This window comes from Notechis scutatus, chromosome 1, assembly GCF_049901735.1.
Source record: "Notechis scutatus isolate UNSWTSFEM ecotype Mainland chromosome 1, rNotScu1.2, whole genome shotgun sequence".
Classification (NCBI taxonomy): Eukaryota; Metazoa; Chordata; class Lepidosauria; order Squamata; family Elapidae; genus Notechis; species Notechis scutatus.
Genome location: NC_142009.1, coordinates 53,906,683 through 53,925,310, shown reverse-complemented (window position 1 = coordinate 53,925,310; position 18,628 = coordinate 53,906,683). Strand labels below are relative to the sequence as shown.

At 38.1% G+C, this 18,628-nt stretch overlaps 1 protein-coding gene across 2 annotated transcripts in view; it reads left to right on the top strand.

The window, feature by feature from the left end:
• Nucleotides 1-16,262, top strand: part of DUSP10 (dual specificity phosphatase 10) — a 38,760-nt gene extending 22,498 nt beyond the window's left edge. For both annotated transcript variants that reach the window (XM_026682328.2, XM_026682337.2), the window contains exons 3-4: nt 10,017-10,388; nt 14,983-16,262. In XM_026682328.2, coding sequence (XP_026538113.1) covers nt 10,017-10,388; nt 14,983-15,248 — 638 coding nt within the window. In that variant the 3' untranslated portion in view covers nt 15,249-16,262. The remainder of the gene's footprint in view (nt 1-10,016; nt 10,389-14,982) is intronic.
• Nucleotides 16,263-18,628: the final 2,366 nt, after the last annotated feature.

Genomic DNA, 18,628 nt, shown 5'->3' with positions numbered 1-18,628 from the left:
TCCTGGGTGGGGTCTATCTGCTTTTGCAAGATGATTTATAGGACTTCATGACTATTGCTGACAGCCTTGAGTTAATGTTTTAAATGGGGTGGGTATATTTCTGAAAGTTATAATAAAGAGCAGGCACTGAAATCTCTACAGTTTTCCCACTCTTGTCCTTCAATTAAAATAAAAGCAATAATTTTAGAATCTCAGTATTGCTAATCAAATTGTTTTATCCCAGCCCAAGTGAATTTATTATTTGATTTTGTGTATTTTTTGTATGGGTTATATATAGACTACTGGTGGGATTCAAAAATTTTTTTACTACCAGTTCTGTGGGCGTGGCTTGGTGGGCTTGGCAGGTAAAGGATACTGTAAAATCTCCAGTCAGAGGTTGTATTTGCTGGTTCTCTGAACTACTCAAAATTTCTGCTAACCGGTTCTCCAGAACTGGTCAGAACCTGCTGGATACCACCTCTGGTATAGACTAATTAGAGCAGCGATCCCCAATCTTTTAGGCACCAGGAACCGGTTCTGTGGGGAGAAGTTTTTCTGTGGACTGGAGAGGGCACGATTTCGTATGCTGCCTGCACCCCACAGATGGGGCTTCGCTTGCTTGCATGATCTGGTTTCTGGCATGGCATGGACTGGTGCCAGTCCATGGACAGGGGGTTGGGGACCCCTGAACTAGAAGGTCTAAAAATTTCAAGGCCAGTCTTATCCACGTACTGCTGTTCAAATGATTTAGACTGTAATAAGTATTGTACCTGGTTAGGGGCCATGTCAATGGTCTTGAGAGCACATGATTCAGTGCATTTGAAGAGTGCCATACCAGGAAACTATGAAATACACTATTGTCTTTTTGACACAATGATCTTACTGACATGTTGCTTGACACTGATTGGTCAAATAAAGTGAAAATAATTTTATTCTCCCCCCCCACCCAAGACTATGTGACATGGCTATAATATATAAATTTACATAACTGAATTATAAAGACTCTCTATGCTTAAAGAAAATAAAATCCAATCTAAACATCAGCCAGAAAAAAAGCATATAGTTTTTAACCATAGATTCCACTCTCTGTTGCACTTCCGGAATTTCTGAGATGCTAATGTAGGATTTTGTTCTGGGGATTATGGCCACCTGTTCTTCCACAGAATAAAGGACTGAGATTTTTCTGCTTTTAGCACTTTCTTCCTTTATAATTAGGAGTATTTACAGCAGGGCACTTGCATACGCACATAGATGGTTTTCACTGTAATGTTTCCTGTACTGGCAATTCCTGTTACCACTTCAAAGAGAGTAATGTTATTTATTGCTGATTAAATATGAGTATTTCTTGTGAAAAATCTTTGAGGAACACTCAGAAGAAACCTGTCACCTCTTTCCATCTTTCTCTGTTCCTCTGAGATTTATTTTGTTTGATTTATAAGCCATCAAATCTGAAAACTGGAGGCAGTTAAAGAATGTAAAAATACAATATAAAAGCACATAAACAAATAGAATGCAATGGGGAGAAAAATGCCATATCAGTTATCTTCTGGTATCAGGATCACAAATCACACCAGCCTCCCATCTCAAAAGGCAAGTTTTCAGAGTTTTTTCAACTGGCATTAAGGTCAGGGTCAGGTGAACATCCAGGCAACAATATCCTAGAGGGTGGGGTTGATGGTAGAGAAAGGGTGGCTGCAGGATCTTACAAGATAAGATCTTATGGGAGGAGTAAAGGTAGTTTCATGGTTATTTATGAACCACCTTTCTCCAATTAAGAGAAAGTCCAGGTAGGCCTTTACAGGTGACAACCAGCATCTTGAATTTAACTAAGAAATTCCACCTCACTTACTGACTGTTTTCTGTCTGCAAATATCATTTTGCTTCCACTAGAATTCTGCTTGGACATTGAATCCTCCCTTCCTCCCTGGAGGAGCATGGCTCACAGCAATCTTGTCAGTTAGGAGGAGCATGGCTCAAAGCAATCTTGTCAGTACAGTGCAGCTTCTTCATGTATTTAGTTTTATGTAAATGGACACACACACACACACACATAATTATAGTTGTACTTTTAAAGTTGTAGCAACATTTCGGCAGAATCTCATCTGCCATCATCAGGCTTCTGAAGCCATCAGAAGCCTGATGATGGCAGATGAGATTCTGCTGAAACATTGCTACAACTTTAAAAGCACAACTATAATGACGTGGGAAAATACCTGAACAAAGCTGAATACCATACATGTAAGTACCCGCAAAAACTTAAGAATATATATATATATATAAATCTTCCAGATGCCCCAAACTATACGGCCTCCCAAAAATACACAAAGAAGGCATACCTCTCAGACCCATAGTCAGCTCCAGAGGAGCACCACTACAAAACCTAGCTAAACACCTAGCAAAAGAGCTACAGCCCCATGCTGAAACAGCAGCTTCTCATGTACAAAACTCATACCACTTCTTGGAAATGATCAAAGATCTACACGTGGAACAAGAAGCTCTGCTTGTAAGTTTTGACGTGGTTTCACTATTCACTCAAGTCCCGATAAAAGAGACCCTTGAAATCATCAAAAATAAATACCAACCAGCTAAACACCTCATGGAACTAACAGAACACTGCTTAATCAATACATATTTCATATACAAAGGACAAAGATACAAACAAATAGAAGGAGCCCCCATGGGATCACCACTGTCACCTGTCATTGCAAACCTGTTCATGGAAGAATTCGAATCCAGAGCCCTGGCCAATGCCATCCTCAAACCCAAACTATGGTTAAGATACATCGATGACACATTTGTGATTTGGCCCCATGGACAAGAAAACCTAAACAATTTCCTAACACACCTAAACAGCGCACACCCCAAAATCAAGTTCACCATGGAAACAGAAACAAATAAACAACTACCATTCCTAGATGTACTAATCTACAAAAAAACAGATGGCACACTAGGACACACCATATACCAGAAGAAAACACACACCAACCGCTACCTCAACGCCCAATCCCACCACCACCCAGCACAGATAAACTCCGTGGCTAAAACACTAATTACTAGAACCAAACGCCTGGCAGACAAGACACACATTAAGACTGAACTATGCACCCTGACTAAAATATTGACAGCCAACGGCTTCCACAAAAGCAAAATCACCAACTTGATCCACAAAACACACTGAGACATAATAGAGACCCAGAAGATGAACAGACCCATGGAACAGCTGTCCTGCCCTACATAAGAGGCACTACAGACAAAATTAGTAAGATACTATACAGACACCACATCAAGACTGCCTTCAAAACAGACAGAAAAATAGCAGCCATCCTCAGAAACCCCAAAGACAAAATTGACCTGGAAAACCAAGGCATATACGAAGTCCCCTGTGCATCATGCCCGCCACATACATTGGACAGACCAATAGAAGAATAAGCACCCGCCTGGATGAACACAAAAATGCAGTCAAAAAGCTGGAACACACTTCCTCACTAGTCCAACACATGGAAGCCACAGGTCATAGCATCAACTTCAATGGCACCAAAACCCTAGCCACTATAGAAAACCCTAGCCATAGAATCATCAGAGAAGCCATAGAGATTGAAAAAGACCAGAAAGCATGAACAGAAGAGATGATTCTACCAGGCTGTCAATCATTTGGAAGCCTGCACTCACAAACAAAAAATCTCCACACCACAAGCCAGGCAAACACCTGGGCACAAACAGATCCCCCTGATACCTCCAGCTCAAACACATCCCAACCAGGCACCCAGATGAAACCCAGCTTCCTAACTAATGATAGCCATCCATTTACCCGAAGCCAAGCTGCACTAAAGGCCTCCAATAAAGTAACACAATGCTGCCAGCCAATCAAGATACAAAAAGAGCCAAAAAACAGACAGAAGATATTAGAGACACCAATCAAGCAGAACACAGCAAACTCCGAGACCAATAAACACAGACCAAGACTCCCAACCAATCAGGATGAAGAAAAACCATTCTGGCACAGCAATAGGCTGCCCCAAATTTAAATCTGAAACCACTGTAAAAGTCTGACTCACAGGCAGACACAATACAGAAGCCTGATGATGGCAGATGAGATTCTGCGAAACGTTGCTACAACTTTAAAAGCACAACTACAATGATGTGGGAAAATACCGAGCAAAGCTGAATACCATACATGTAAGTACCCGAAAACTTAAGAAAACAAATATATATATATATATATATATATATATATATATATATATATATATATATATATATATATATATATATATATATATATATATTTTCTGAGGTTCTCATGGTATTTGTATGTGGATCTTTGGTTATTCGGGTTTCTCCCGCGTAAGATTCGAAGTATCTAGGCAGCGTTTCGGCGAGGTCCCACTCGCCATCTTCAGGCTGGTGCTCGGCTTAGTGCCAGTGCAAGCTAAGCCGAAAGCACTAAGTAGTAATGTTTCAGCACTAAGCCGAAAGCACCAGCCTGAAGATGGCGAGTGGGACCTCGCCGAAGCGTTGCCTAGATACTTGAATCTTACGCGGGAGAAAACCGAATAACCAAAGATCCATATATATATATATATATATATATATATATATATATATATATATGTGTGTGTGTGTGTGTGTGTGTGTGTGTGTGTGTGTGTGTGGTGGTATTCAGCTTTGTTCGGGTATTTTTCCATGTCATTATACATGGATATATATATATATATATATATATATATATATATATATATATATATATATATATATTTTCTTAAGTTTTCGCGGGTACTTACATGTATGGCCTTCAGCTTTGTTCGGGTATTTTCCCACGTCATTATAGTTGTGCTTTTAAAGTTGTAGCAACGTTTCAGCAGAATCTCAATACAGAAGCCTGATGATGGCAGATGAGATTCTGCTGAAAGCGTTGCTACACAAAGCACAACTATAATGACGCGTGAAAATACCCTAACAAAGCTGAAGGCCATACACACACACACACACACACACACACACACACACACACACACACATATATATATATATATATATATATATATATATATATATATATATATATATATATGGATCTTTGGTTATTCGGGTTTTCTCCGCGTAAGATTGGAAGTATCTAGGCAACGTTTGATGAAGTCTCATTCATCATCTTCAGGCTTCTGTCTTCAGCTCTGTGCTTCAAGTGACCAATAAACACAGACCAAGACTTTCAACCAATCAGGATGAAGAAAAAAACCATTCTGGCACAGCAATAGGCTGCCCCAAATTTAAATCTGAAACCACTGTAAACACACAGATGTGAGCCAGGGGGATGAGAGGTTATCACACAGACATTCTTCGCCTGAACCCTTGACCTCATTCATGCCTGCAATTGAGCCACAGAATGAGTCAGAAGAGTCGAGTGAAGAAGCTGACAGATCGTGGCTTGATGCCAGAACAAGAAGGAGGCTGAAACGTCAAGCTGTGGGGAGACATCAGGCCAGGCGTTGATTTAGGGAGATTGACACGCCCATCTAGGTGGTTTACGGAGGCAAACTCAGTTAGAAGGGAGGGTGAGTCAGTAATTAGCACGTTGCCTCAAAGTGTATAAAGAACACAGCTGTGTGGGGAAGATTGTCAGGAACAAAGTGACTGATTACCTGCAGAGGTTTTCAGCAGAGGCTCGGAGCTTTGAGAATTTGTACCAGGACTGTTTTGATAAACAGGGCATGTGGAATATAATCTTGTAGAACTCCTTTCTGTGGGATTTAAGTTTTGGAACGGCTGCTTTTGGTTTTGTGTTGTTTGAACTCTGAAGGGGGAGCCATAACATGTATGTATGTATGTATGTATGTATGTATGTATGTATGTATATATGTGTGTGTGCCCAAGTAATATATGCTCTTTGAGAGACAAATAACAGGACTCCACTACTGATAATAGATATTAGACAGCAATACTAAATGGGACAAAGCAGAAATGAGAACAGCACAGCTATTGCAATTTGCCAAATAAGTTTTGACTATGTATTTGATGCCTGAAATGGCCTTTTATTTAACAGATAGAGAACCAAGTACTGTGCTGTGTTTTTGATGTATCCTGAAATGAACTTCTTGGATAAGGTTTTCCCCCAATACTTGATGCCATATTTTTCTTATCAGCAGTTATTCTATGAATAAAATCAGTAATGAATGGATATGCTGGTCCCTGACAAAAGTCTGACCTCCATAATTATACAAAAGAACATGTGTTTTATAGTTCTCATGAACTCGTCATCTGATAAGGTTTTCTTGCACAACACTTTTCTAAAGTTATTGCCTGCTATGATTATTCTGCTTTCTAAATATACATATACATACACATATACGCATGATTTTATTGATAATTTTTATGATAGTGATTTTTTAATGCAGTAATATTTTACATATTGAGAAAGGAATGCTTCAATGTGTAGGGATATTTTTAAGCCATAAACCACAGTGGTGGGATTTTTTTTAAATTACCAGTTCTGTGGGCGTGGCTTGGTGGGCGTGGCAGGGGAAGGATACTGTAAGATCTCCAGTCAGAGGTGGTATTTGCTGGTTCTCCAAACTACTCAAAATTTCCTCAACCGGTTCTCCAGAACTGGTCAGAACCTGCTGAATACCACCTCTGATAAACCATTTTAAAAAGAAAACCATTTCCTGTATATTGGCAGGAAATGCTTGTAAGTAGGGGGATGCAAAAGGTATCAGAGATGCTTTAGTTAGTAGATGCTGTGATGAACAGAGGGTTGGATTAGACCGCAAAGATACTTTGCAAATCTTCTGATTCTATGAAAAACTGGGCCTGAAGTCTTCTTCCAGAGCCCCAGCCTTTCTCTGGGCATCTGCATACTGCAGTGGATATCGATGTGCATCAGAGAACAGTGATACTTCCATTCTCAACCCAACTCCTACATATATAATATGATATGGAAATATACTTAATTACCTACTTTTAAAATCAAACCAATCTGGTTCTGGGAGTTTCATTGTGTTCTCTTTCTATTCATCTCCTATGCTCCACAACCATTAGAAGTATAGGTGTGATGGATGTGAACATTAAATATTATTAAGGGTTTCCATTCCCTTAAGGAAAAAAAAGAGGTTGTGATCAAGTGGAAAAGTACAAAATAACTAGGATCCTGGAGATCAAACTGGGAATTAAAAATCTCATTTTAAAGTATTTTAAAGTGAAAGGAGAGTGTATTAATTCTGAAACAGACTACCAGTCCTTCAAAGATAAGGGCATCATTCTTAGCACCAACCTTAGGGATTGTTGAAGGACCCCTTTTCTTTCTATTGTTTTGTCAGTCAGGAACTATGGATTGGGGCAGAGCCAGGGTGAGGAAAAAGAATTATATTTGCTGCCAACTTATATCCACCTGCCTGCCTGATCTATCAATCTTCCCAACATTTTTCTCTCCTCCTTAGCTACTGCACATCACTCACCCATTCTTCCTTCCCAGCCTTATTCCTTTAACTCCATTACTGCCTCAGAGTGCTGTCCATTTCTCTGACCATCTTCCTAATGCCTTCCCTTCCTCCCACTCCTCTTGTCAGAAATTCAAATATGAAATATGGTTACCTGGTCTTCCTAGCACTTATAAATTCATCACCCATCTCATCTCCCAGGTTATTGTATCAGAGATCAGTTATACTAAGGCTTTGCTTCAACCATATCTAAAATGTGGCTTGAGATGAGGAGACTGTAATCTTGTGGATAGTTTACAAAACTCACCAGAGCTTTGCATTTACATTAGTTATGCCTGAAATCTTTTATAGGGAGAACCTGTGGACTCTCAAATGTTGCTGAACCACAACACACAGCAACTCCAAAAAGCTTGGCCAACGATGAAGATAGATTGTTAGCAATATCTGTAGAAAGCCACATATTTTCCAGCCATGTTTTCTTAAGTAGCATGGAAGCTTTTTTAAAAAAAAAAACAGTTGGCATGTTCCTAATTTTGGAGAGACCTTGCCTTTTACTCCAGGCCCAACAACAACAGCAACAGCAATAACAACAACACCTCAGTGGACTAGTGGGCAGGAATACCTTTCCATTTGATTATGCAAGTAGAAAAAGTGTGCTCTGGTTGCATTTTCTCATCAAGCCATCATTAGGAACACAGCTTTTTTTATGGAAAAATTCATACTGCTACCTAAGAACTAGAGCACATCATTGTAAAACAAAATAAGTATATTCATGATATGGAGAAGGAAAAACATTTCCTCTGGCTAAATCCAAAGCTACAATTTGGTGCTGCTGACCTCTCTTTTGAAATGTTTTAAGATTTCTCCCATTGTTCTTTCCAGACTGAAAGGAAGAAGCCTTTAAGGACTTAAACAGAATTCAGAGCAAAAAACCCCAATCTTTCCAAGATGCCTTTGTCGAATTACTATAGATTTTGACCATAATGTTTCTCTGTTGGCTAACAAAATAGCAAAACCCCAGAAGTGGTGCAGGGAAGAGGTCTTCAAATGAATTGAGCAAACTATTAAATTATTAGGAAAACCAAACTCTTGATTTCTCACTCGCCTATATTCTAGTACTTAATGCTCATCTTTAAAATACAAGCTACTTGTTTTTTGTAATGACTAGCATATTTAGTATTTTTCTTTGAGAACTTAGTTTAGGAATGTCTAAACTTTTTAAAGTTATTTTGGCACAGAAGAGCAACAGTAGATGAAATAATGGGACTATCCTGAATGATTTGGGAGCACAATTGCCTTTAAGTTACCGGTTCTTGATTTTCAATATGTGTATAAGAAATAAGATTTTCTGTTAAGCTGATTGCTTTGTGCAAAATATATTGCAATTTTCCAAAGACCACTTGCCCAGTTTGCCAAAGGCAGCATTTCTCTTTAATTCAAGACAAAGTTCCTCTGTTGTTAGTAGCTGCCTCACCTATAATCTCCTACATATTCAGAAGGGCCATAACTGTATTTTCCTCCTCCTGAGGCAAAAGCTGGTCCAACCACCTGTTAGCATTACATCATGGGTTCTGAAACACACAGTTGTACCAAAAGCCCTTAAACAAAGTGGTGCTTCTTACATTGTTTGCACTCAAAGAGCTGATGTCATGCCAAGCTGATGTCATTCTATGTCTTTGTGTCAATGCCATGGCAACTAGGCAGGTGGGGAGTTTCAGCTCAAGTCATTTGGATTGAAGGGAGGAAAGTTTTCACATTTTTATTTTTCTGAATCAGTGTCCCAACTGCGAGAGAACAGAAGGCAATCCTGAATGCCTGCTCAGGCATTAGAGGGGGAAAAAAAGTTAGGTCTTGTGTGTACCCTGTCTTTTAACAATTCACTTTTTGAGTAATCTCTTCTTTGTGAAGCAGAATTTTATTAGGAGGAAAATTGGATTGTGAAATCCAAATGGTTTGATTCAGAAGTTTATTTATCAAATTTATATAGGCACCCATCTCATCAAAAGCGGCTTTGGGCAGCATACAATATAGAAATAAAACAACACAGTAAAAAAGCCACAGATATAAAATGTAACAAAAAACATAATAAACACCATAAAAATGAAAGCTACAGACACAATTCTTTTGAATGAAAAAGAAAGCAAAAGGTACCAAATGTGTTTTCATTTCTTGCAACACACAACCCATTGTTATGCATCCTTTCAATTTTGATTTCAACTTTAGTACTGGGTTCAACTCCTGTGGACTAAGAGATTGTGGGAAAAGTTATTAAGCTGCAGAAAGGTACATATAAGGCCAAATGTAAAGTGAGTACAAGTATCTACTGCAACTTAGAGGCATCTTGTCTGTTTTTTGAGACCACTAACAAACCAATGAAAGAACTAGTAAGTGAATATATCCCTGGACTCTATGATCCAAGATAATTTGCTTTGTCAAGCAGCTTTGAGTTGAGTTTCCAGCACATGGCAGAAAATGAAAATTACAGCTTCAGAATCAGGATGGGGCTCTGTCTCTGTTTGGTGGATTAAAAATGTCAGCACTGAACTCTCAATCTCCCCATTCATTTTCTCTTATTAAAAACCCAATTCTTCTCTCTTGTTGCAGGTGGACTCAGCAGTTTTAAGCAGAACCATGAAAACCTCTGTGATAATTCCCTCCAACTTCAGGAGTGTCCTGAAAGTGGAGGTGGAGGGGCCGCAGTAACCTGTACACTACCTCAGTCCATTGCTACCACTCCAGATATTGAGAATGCCGAGCTCACCCCCATCTTGCCCTTCCTCTTTCTTGGCAATGAACATGATGCTCAGGACTTGGAGAAGATCCAGAGGTTGAACATTGGCTATATAATCAACGTCACCACTCACCTCCCTCTCTACCATTATGAGAAAGGTTTGTTCATCTACAAACGTCTCCCTGCCACGGATAGCAACAAGCAGAACCTCAGACAGTATTTCGAAGAGGCTTTTGAATTCATTGGTAACTATTCTTCTTTCCAGTTTGACTAGATTGTTCTAAATAAGTGCTGCTCTTGTGACTTTAACTCTGGGTTGGAAAATAGATTTATCTTGGTCCAGAGGGTTGGTTGGATGATTGAAGTTACTTTGGTTGGGCATTTTAACAGCAGGGCATTTATTTATCCCTGGCTCCATTTCTAAAATAATTGATCCCTTGTAATATTCATCCTTTTTCCAGCAGGTTTCTATTCATTACGGCAGAGATAGCTTTTTTTTTGTAAAACATGGGCTTGATAGGGAATTTTGACCTTATTAATACCATATTAATACCATCTTGCAGATGTTTGTTAATATCCATTCTCTGTATTCTCACATTCTTAAAGGAATGACGTATCTGCCTATGAGAAACTCATAGGGATATTGTGGGACAGTCAAGTGACAGGTTATCTCAGAAACAGGAATCCAGTGCAGGTGATTAGAGATCTGGGGGAAAAAACACCTCAGATGGATTTTGCCTTCATAAATTCAATCTTATAGAAATTGGGAAGTTGTAGTCACAATGTTAAAAGAGTAGTGCTTGGTTAAACTGTCAAATTTGGTTCACTGATTATGGCCACAGATTCCCAGGGGTGTTGATACACATTCATGGAGAATAGAGGTCTCAGTGGCTACATGCAATAGAGTTTTATTACTTCCAAGATGAGCTGGATAAGTGCTTCTTTGGTCTTCCTTTGATCGCACAGGACTGCCTTGTGAGGTTAGCCAGTTTATCCAACAATGCTACGAGAACTGCTTGTCCTTTATTATGGATGCCTTCTGGTGACATTCCCCCAGAATAAGTTCAAGAAAGAAGGATAATTTTACAAAACACAAAGCTTTATGCTATTTGATCTGCACACATCTCTCAAAAGATCTGATCCTGCATAATAGGCTTGCAGGAAGAGGCTGGTGAAAAAATAGGACAGAGCTAAATATGACTAGGAACGATTATGAAAGGAGAGTTGCAGCAAAACTTCCTAACATGCCAAGGATTTTATATATATGTATGTTGTTCAAGGTAACACTTTTCTTTTTATTGTATCTGGCATGATGCATTTTGGCTTTTGGGTATGGACAGAATGTTAAAAGGTACAATGAACTGCTTTCAGAATTTTTAATAATATTGAGCTAAAATGCTTGCAGCTATATATTATTTTATCTGTGGAAATAGAAACATACATTTTTCCCTAGGTAAATTGAGACAGTGTTTCCCAACTGGTGCCAGATGTGTTAGTCATTAACTTCCTCATCCTTCAGCTAGCATGAACATTGGCCATTCTAGCTGAAGACTATGTCAGTTGAGGCCCTATACACTCATACAGCCACAGGCACAAGATTGGGAAAAATTGATTAAATCCGTCAGCTTGCCTCATTGCTTCCTTGTGAGCTCCAATTTGGGGGCATAAATAGGGAATTCATGAGAATACTAAATAAGCATAGATTTGATCTTTCTGTAAATATGCCATTTGTTTGTAGTTTTTTTCTCAGAAGACTCTCTGTGGGTCACAGGTCTTGTTTAGCAGCTTAATAGTCCTATTGCTAAATAAAACTAGTCTATTTTCTTTATGCTGGCAACAGGATGAGACTTGCATCAGCTGAAGATTTATTGTGCTTCCAGGCCAAATCCATTCTTCCAGAGCCCATATAGCAAAATAAGAACTTTGGCCTTATCTAACCATCCAAGCCTTGCCCCATTTGCACTGGATCATTACAACATAGCAACTTAAATGTACTGTAACTGTTACAGGGGAAAAGGAAATGAGCAGCAAATTTCTAGCTTTAGGAAACTAAGCATGCCAACAGATTATTTATTGTTTAACTGGCAGATACAGACTTCGAGAGCCATAAAATAGAATTGCCCCTATTTTTTTTTTCTTTAACTAGCGTACTCTGTATTGTTTATTGCACTGCCCAACTTGCAAAGGCATACCAGGGTTTAGCTTTGTAATCACAAAAGTTGCCTGTCGTGTGTGTGTGTGTGTGTGTGTGTGTGTGTGTGCGTGTGCCCTCCATCCCACAAAACAATATGACTCTGGGTGGCGTACAATACGGATATTAAAGAATAAACATGTGGTTGATAAATAACAGATCCCACCTCCGCCCTCCTCTCTCCCTAGTTGATAATTTGTGTTTTTATAGTGTTTTATTTTTTATTAAATACATGTGTTTGTATATAACATTGTAAAAAGTGTTACCTCAAGGTGAGATGGACAGCAAACAAATTTAATGATAAATAAATGAATAAAAAAGAGACATTGTTTTAAAAAAAGTCTACAAAAATCATAAGGCCCACAAGAGAATAGATGCTAACTGCCATAATGGAACTACCTCCAGATCTTACCAGTCTCCTGGGACTACCAAGCCTGATAGCATAGCCACGTATTGAGAGATTTCCAGAAAATAAGTAAGGCTGGAGATGCCCAAAGGTGCTTTTTCAAGAGGCAACTGGACTTTCTGGTTTTTCTTTGAAGATGCTTTTCAGATAAAGAAACTTCTTGGATGAGAAGCAAAACGTCTTCAAAGAATATATTATATTGCCGCCTATTCACCCATGGTGACTCGAGGCGGCTTACACAATGTAAAACCATATTTAAAACAAAAAATAAAAATAAAAAACAATAAAAACTAACAAAAAAATAAGTACAATAGAACAAAATTTGGAAAAAAAACCCAAAAAACAAAAACAAAAAACCAACTCCCACCTCCCGCCCCGACGACATCAGATTACACTAGCCATTTGATGGGCTCCATCCCTCTCTGTGTTCCCCAGGGCCGCTGGCAAAACCAGGTCTTCAGTGCCTTTCGGAAGACTGCTAGAGTGGGGGCCATTCTAATCTCTGGGGGAATGATATTCCAGAGAAAGGGAGCCACCACTGAGAAAGCCCTTCTTCTGGGTCCCACCAGGTGTATCATATTTATGCATGTGATTCATATGAAGACCATGAAAATAATAAAGAAAGGTGGAGAACTTTTAGTTTTTCAAATGCTGCTGCACTAGTGTTTCTGGCAACATAGCCAGTGATAACATATCCTGAGAAGTGTGTTTCTGCAAGAAATGTCTAACCTGAAAGCTCCCAATTCCTTTCTTAAAAGTTGGTTGAATTCTGTCAAGATACAATACATAGGGCTATTAGGCCCTGTGAAAAATAGATAAAACAATCCATGACTTTTCAGTATGCATAACACCTAAATTATGCCTTATCAGCAAGACTCTAATGAACTTTTATGGGAGGTTGTAATAACAGAAATGTTCTGAAACAAGGACTGCTGGAGAGAAGAGAGGCAAATGGATTCTTCTAGGCTATTTTTCCAACAATGCTTTAGAATTACTTACTGGGAACAGTGAAAATCCTGGGGGTAATGAGGACGGTCGCGCTGGCGCGGCTCCGTTCTCTAATTACCCCCAGGCATTTATTTCCGACATTCTGTTTGTATAGTTTACATACACAAGGACCTTCCTTTCAAATCAAGGGGGTAGCATTGTGGTGTTTATAAATTTTTGGGGGGTAAAAGGTAAAAAGAGTTCCTGACCCCTGTTCTAGGCTATTTTCCAACAAAGCTTTCAGTTACTTGCAGGAACAGAGAGAAGCAAAGCACACATTTCTCAAGAGTTTTATGAACTTTAGACTGTTTGGATACTTCATAAGCAACAGTGCTGATTCATATAAATGCAATTTCTGTGTTGATTAGAGTCTCTGAACAAGAGCAGAGCCATGGACTTGGAGGCTTTCATTGCTGCTCTCCAATTCTTCTCTCTCTACAGCGAAGAAAAAGAGTTCTGTCAAGTTCTTTCTGGGTTTCTTTAAAATCTTGTTTGTTGCTGAAATATTAAATGTTCTTCCTAGCTATCCGTTGAATTTATTTGGCCCTGTATTGATTTGTACATTAGCAAAAACAAATCAAGTAAGGGAAGAGCAGACTGAAACTGAACAATGCCTAATTCTTGTTGCCTGTGTAATGAGAGACAGGTATCTTGGTCTATATATCAGACGAATGTCCCATTGGGATACCCATATCAAAATAACTTACCTTATGTCAGGCCAGAACTTGAAAATAACAGTTAAAGTAGCACAGTATTTAAACAAAATGATTCGGTTGAGATCTGCATATGTGGGATTGATTGGGGTAGATTGCAAGGGCGACTCTGAAATATAATGTTATTATATTTTATCCATAGCTTAAATTATTGTACATTATTACAATTTTATTTTGGATTGTATTTTATTACTATTTCATCTTAAATCGTATTTTGTCTAGATTCCATTTTAAATTGTATTTTATCAAGTTCCATTTTAAATAGTATTTTATCAAATTTCATTTTGAATTGCTTTTATGAAATTTTAGTATTAAATTGTTGCTGGAACTTTGCATTTTGATATGGCCCAAGGGCTAATCAATAAAGACTTATTACTATTACCTAATTCTTCTTCCTCTTCCCTCTCCTCCTCCTTCCCAATGTGAAGTTGGGCCAGTGAAATGTTAAGCTATGAATTGCATTATGAAGTTATGTCTTGATCTCTTTCAATGACCTTTTCCCTATTAAAGTCAGTATCTTCCTTTGTTTCTGATCTTTTCAGAGGAAGCTCACCAATGCGGGAAGGGTCTTCTTATCCACTGCCAGGCTGGGGTGTCTCGTTCCGCCACCATTGTCATTGCATACCTTATGAAGCACACAAGGATGACTATGACGGATGCCTATAAGTTTGTCAAAGGCAAGCGACCAATCATTTCTCCCAACCTTAATTTCATGGGGCAGTTATTGGAGTTTGAAGAAGATCTGAACAATGGAGTCACACCACGAATTCTTACGCCAAAGCTGATTGGGGTTGAGACTGTTGTGTGACATCAAAGAACAACAGGACAGGTTTCCCCCCCACCAACTTTCCACAAATTGGGAAGCATGGGTGATTCTTTTCTTTTTAGCTTTACTAGGGAAAGCTTTTTTTTTTTAAACTTTTTTGAAAGTCGTTACAGATTTTTGCGCAGAATGCCATTGCAAATCAATTCTCAAAGGAATGGAGGAAGGAGGAAGGCTTAAAAAGAAACCAGCTTTTAAAAATGGATGTTTATGAGAAAAAATCTTCCTGGATATTATTTAGGTTTTTGTTTTTTTTGAGGGGGTGGGTACCCAGTAATCATCTACTTGTAGAAATTATGACTAAGTAGTCTGTGCAGGTTCATAGACTGAGAACAGCTATATAATTTTTTTTAAAAAAAAGTAACGACAGAACCAGCCAAAATAATAGCAAAAAGACTAGATCCACAGGCCTTGAATTTGCAAGGACTTTACTAAAGAAAACCCTAATGAAAATGCTTGCTGGTACAAAGATTATCAGAGCAGCTTAAATTATTTGCAAATCACATCTCACCCTTTTGGCTAGAGAACACCTTTTTATTTCCTCTGGTGTTTCATCTTCTGGTACTATTTTTTCTATTTGGGTTGTGGGTAGGAGGGGTAGGACATTAAACACCAAGGGACTTGACCATTTTATGCCATATGCCTTTATTGGCTTCTTGTGCAATAATAGTTTTTGGGAATGGAAAGTATTTTTATTTTGAGTGTTCAAACCAATTATTGCAGGCTACCCAGTAATCAAATACTATTTTTTTAAGAAATAGTGCAAAGATTACTGGCTTGATATAGAAGCAGGAATACAACAAAAGCAATTATTCCCCCCTCCCCCTTTTCTGGTTCTAGTAATGGTGCCATAAACCTTGTTACATATGTATATCAGAATGTACAAAGATTAAGAATAAGTTTAAAGTTTATTTAAAATATTTTTTCGCACAAAATTCTGGCGTGTTTCTGTTTATGTAAAGAAAAATATTGATTATAAAATGAAGTGTTTTAGAATTGTGAGTGTGTGTGTGTCCTTTTTATTATTTCCTTCATGAAACCACTTAGCTAGTTTAGCTTTCAACTTGTAACAGTTATAGAAAAGCATGGGGAGCTGGAATGGACTGCATGTATTTTGCCCAGATAACTTATCCAAGATGTATCAGATGGCTCCTATCTCACTTATAGCAGCTTTGTTCAGACTTTCTTGTCCTAGTTCAGACAATCTTGTCCTACTTTAAAAGTGGTATATTGAAGTAAAATAGAGACTTCTGCCTCTGTACTGCTTTCTCTTTTCAACACTTTCTCAATTCCATATTTCTGGATTGATCTGAGATATCCTCAGATGTATTCACAAAAGAGAAGAAATGAAGCCAGGCGGGAAGGCCTGTACATTCTTGGCTTGATCAAGATGACATCTGACAACTGGTCAGTGTGCCTGCAGCATCAACACACAGAAGTGGAGTTGGACCAGCTTGCGATAGACACAATAATTCACATTAACGCATGTGTGGCCCAGTACATACAGAAAAAAAAAAACAAAAGCCAATGGCATCTATAGGACCTTCAGATGGGGTTTTCATCAAGGGTGTGCACCAGTCTGAAGATGGATCAGGCTGCTGAAGTGCACTTTGTTCTGTCATTTCTTCTCTCTTCATTTTTCCATTGAAAGGTATTTTGCAAGTTTTCAACTTAAGTATTTCTCAGGGAGTTTCATTTTATTTTTCTGAAGTGAAAATGCAAAGCGGAGAAAAGAAAAGTAATAATGGGAAAAAGTATTGTCATTTCAAATAATGCATAGGTGTAGATGCCCTTGTTTTCTTGCCAGTTTTAAATTCACATGATTGAATAACTCTCACACTAATAGAATGGGTGCACTGATTCCTAGGGCTACACAAGAGATGGGAGAATCACAAAACAGATAAAAAGTTGGAAATTTGCAGAAACTTCAGGTCATTTTTCTTAATTTGGCATCCATTTAAGTAGTGAAATGGCAACATACAAAGTTGTAGTGTAGACATATCCTTCAGTAATTTAATTTCATTTTGCATCATAAGATCTATTTAAATATCAAAAAGAGCCAAAATTCAGTTGTATTTATGTGATTCCTAAATGGAGAACTGTAAAGGCAAAAATAAAATGGAGGTATGTCCATTTTATGTTATGATTCATTCTCAGGAAATCATCTAAATCTTTGTTTGCCTATTATTTTATTATCTACAAATTGAATACCCATATTCAGAATAGTAGCTATTTGAATCTTCTTGGGGGAAATCCTTTTGATTTCTAGTCCCTTTCACTTTGGAATAATATTATGTTTCTTTTTTTGTCTTGAGGCATGTCAGTTGTGAAACTGAACATTATAAATTCTGTTTTATCACTGACTTTATTCGCCATGCTAGTGTTTCTTAAAAAGTTATCTATGAGGCTCCCATTTTATGGCATAATCCTGCTATTGGTTGATGGGAAGCTTTGGCAGAATAAAAGCAGAATAAAGTGTTGTGCAAGTACCATTCAAATGAGTCTTTTTGTGCCTCTTTCATTTCAATTGAATGCACAGAAAACGTGATGATAAGTTGTGCCTTTTGATAAGATTGGTTTGGAAAGAATAGGAAATGTCTGCTGTTTGTGAAATTGATTCATAGAAGCATCATAGTTGCAATGAGTGCTTTTTTAAATTTGGATTTTTAAAAAGACTATATATATATAATAAAATAAAATAGGTGTGGTAGAAGACGTATGTATGTATGTAACTATGTACTTTTGCCAAACAGAGTTGTTATTAAACATATATATTTTCTCAATATTTGATTCCTTTTATTAAAATAGTTTTCTACAAGAATTGATTATATATTTTGCCTTTTTCTGAACAATGATAGTATCAGGGTTCCAAGTAACAGATCCAAAGCAATCAAAACTCCGAGACTTAGAGTTTTCTCAAAATATGAATTTATTAGGAATATCATATTGGCACAGCTGGAGAAAACCTGACTCTGACAGACCCAGGATTTTCCCTACCCAAATCAAAACCCAAGGTCACACGTCCATCACATGGTCCAATCAGATTGCAGTCCCAATTCCGGCTGGCTTTTGTTCATGCCTTTCCAACACCTGGTAGAGTGTCCTTGGCTCCCACAGGAAAGAATTTTATTTTGGCTACGCATCCCTCAGTTATCTCTATCTCCCCCTTCATGTTCCCACAGCTTCAATCGGCCTTGCTGTGGCAGCCTTAAAGATACTCTCAAAATGGCTTCAGGGCTGACAAGTAGTTTTTTCTCTCTCCCAATTTCCTCTTTCTTTCAAAGGGGAATTTCCTCTATAATAAAAGACAAGATCAGGTCCTGATTTGCATGAAAATAGCTGCTTTATGAAAATATAAAGGTAAG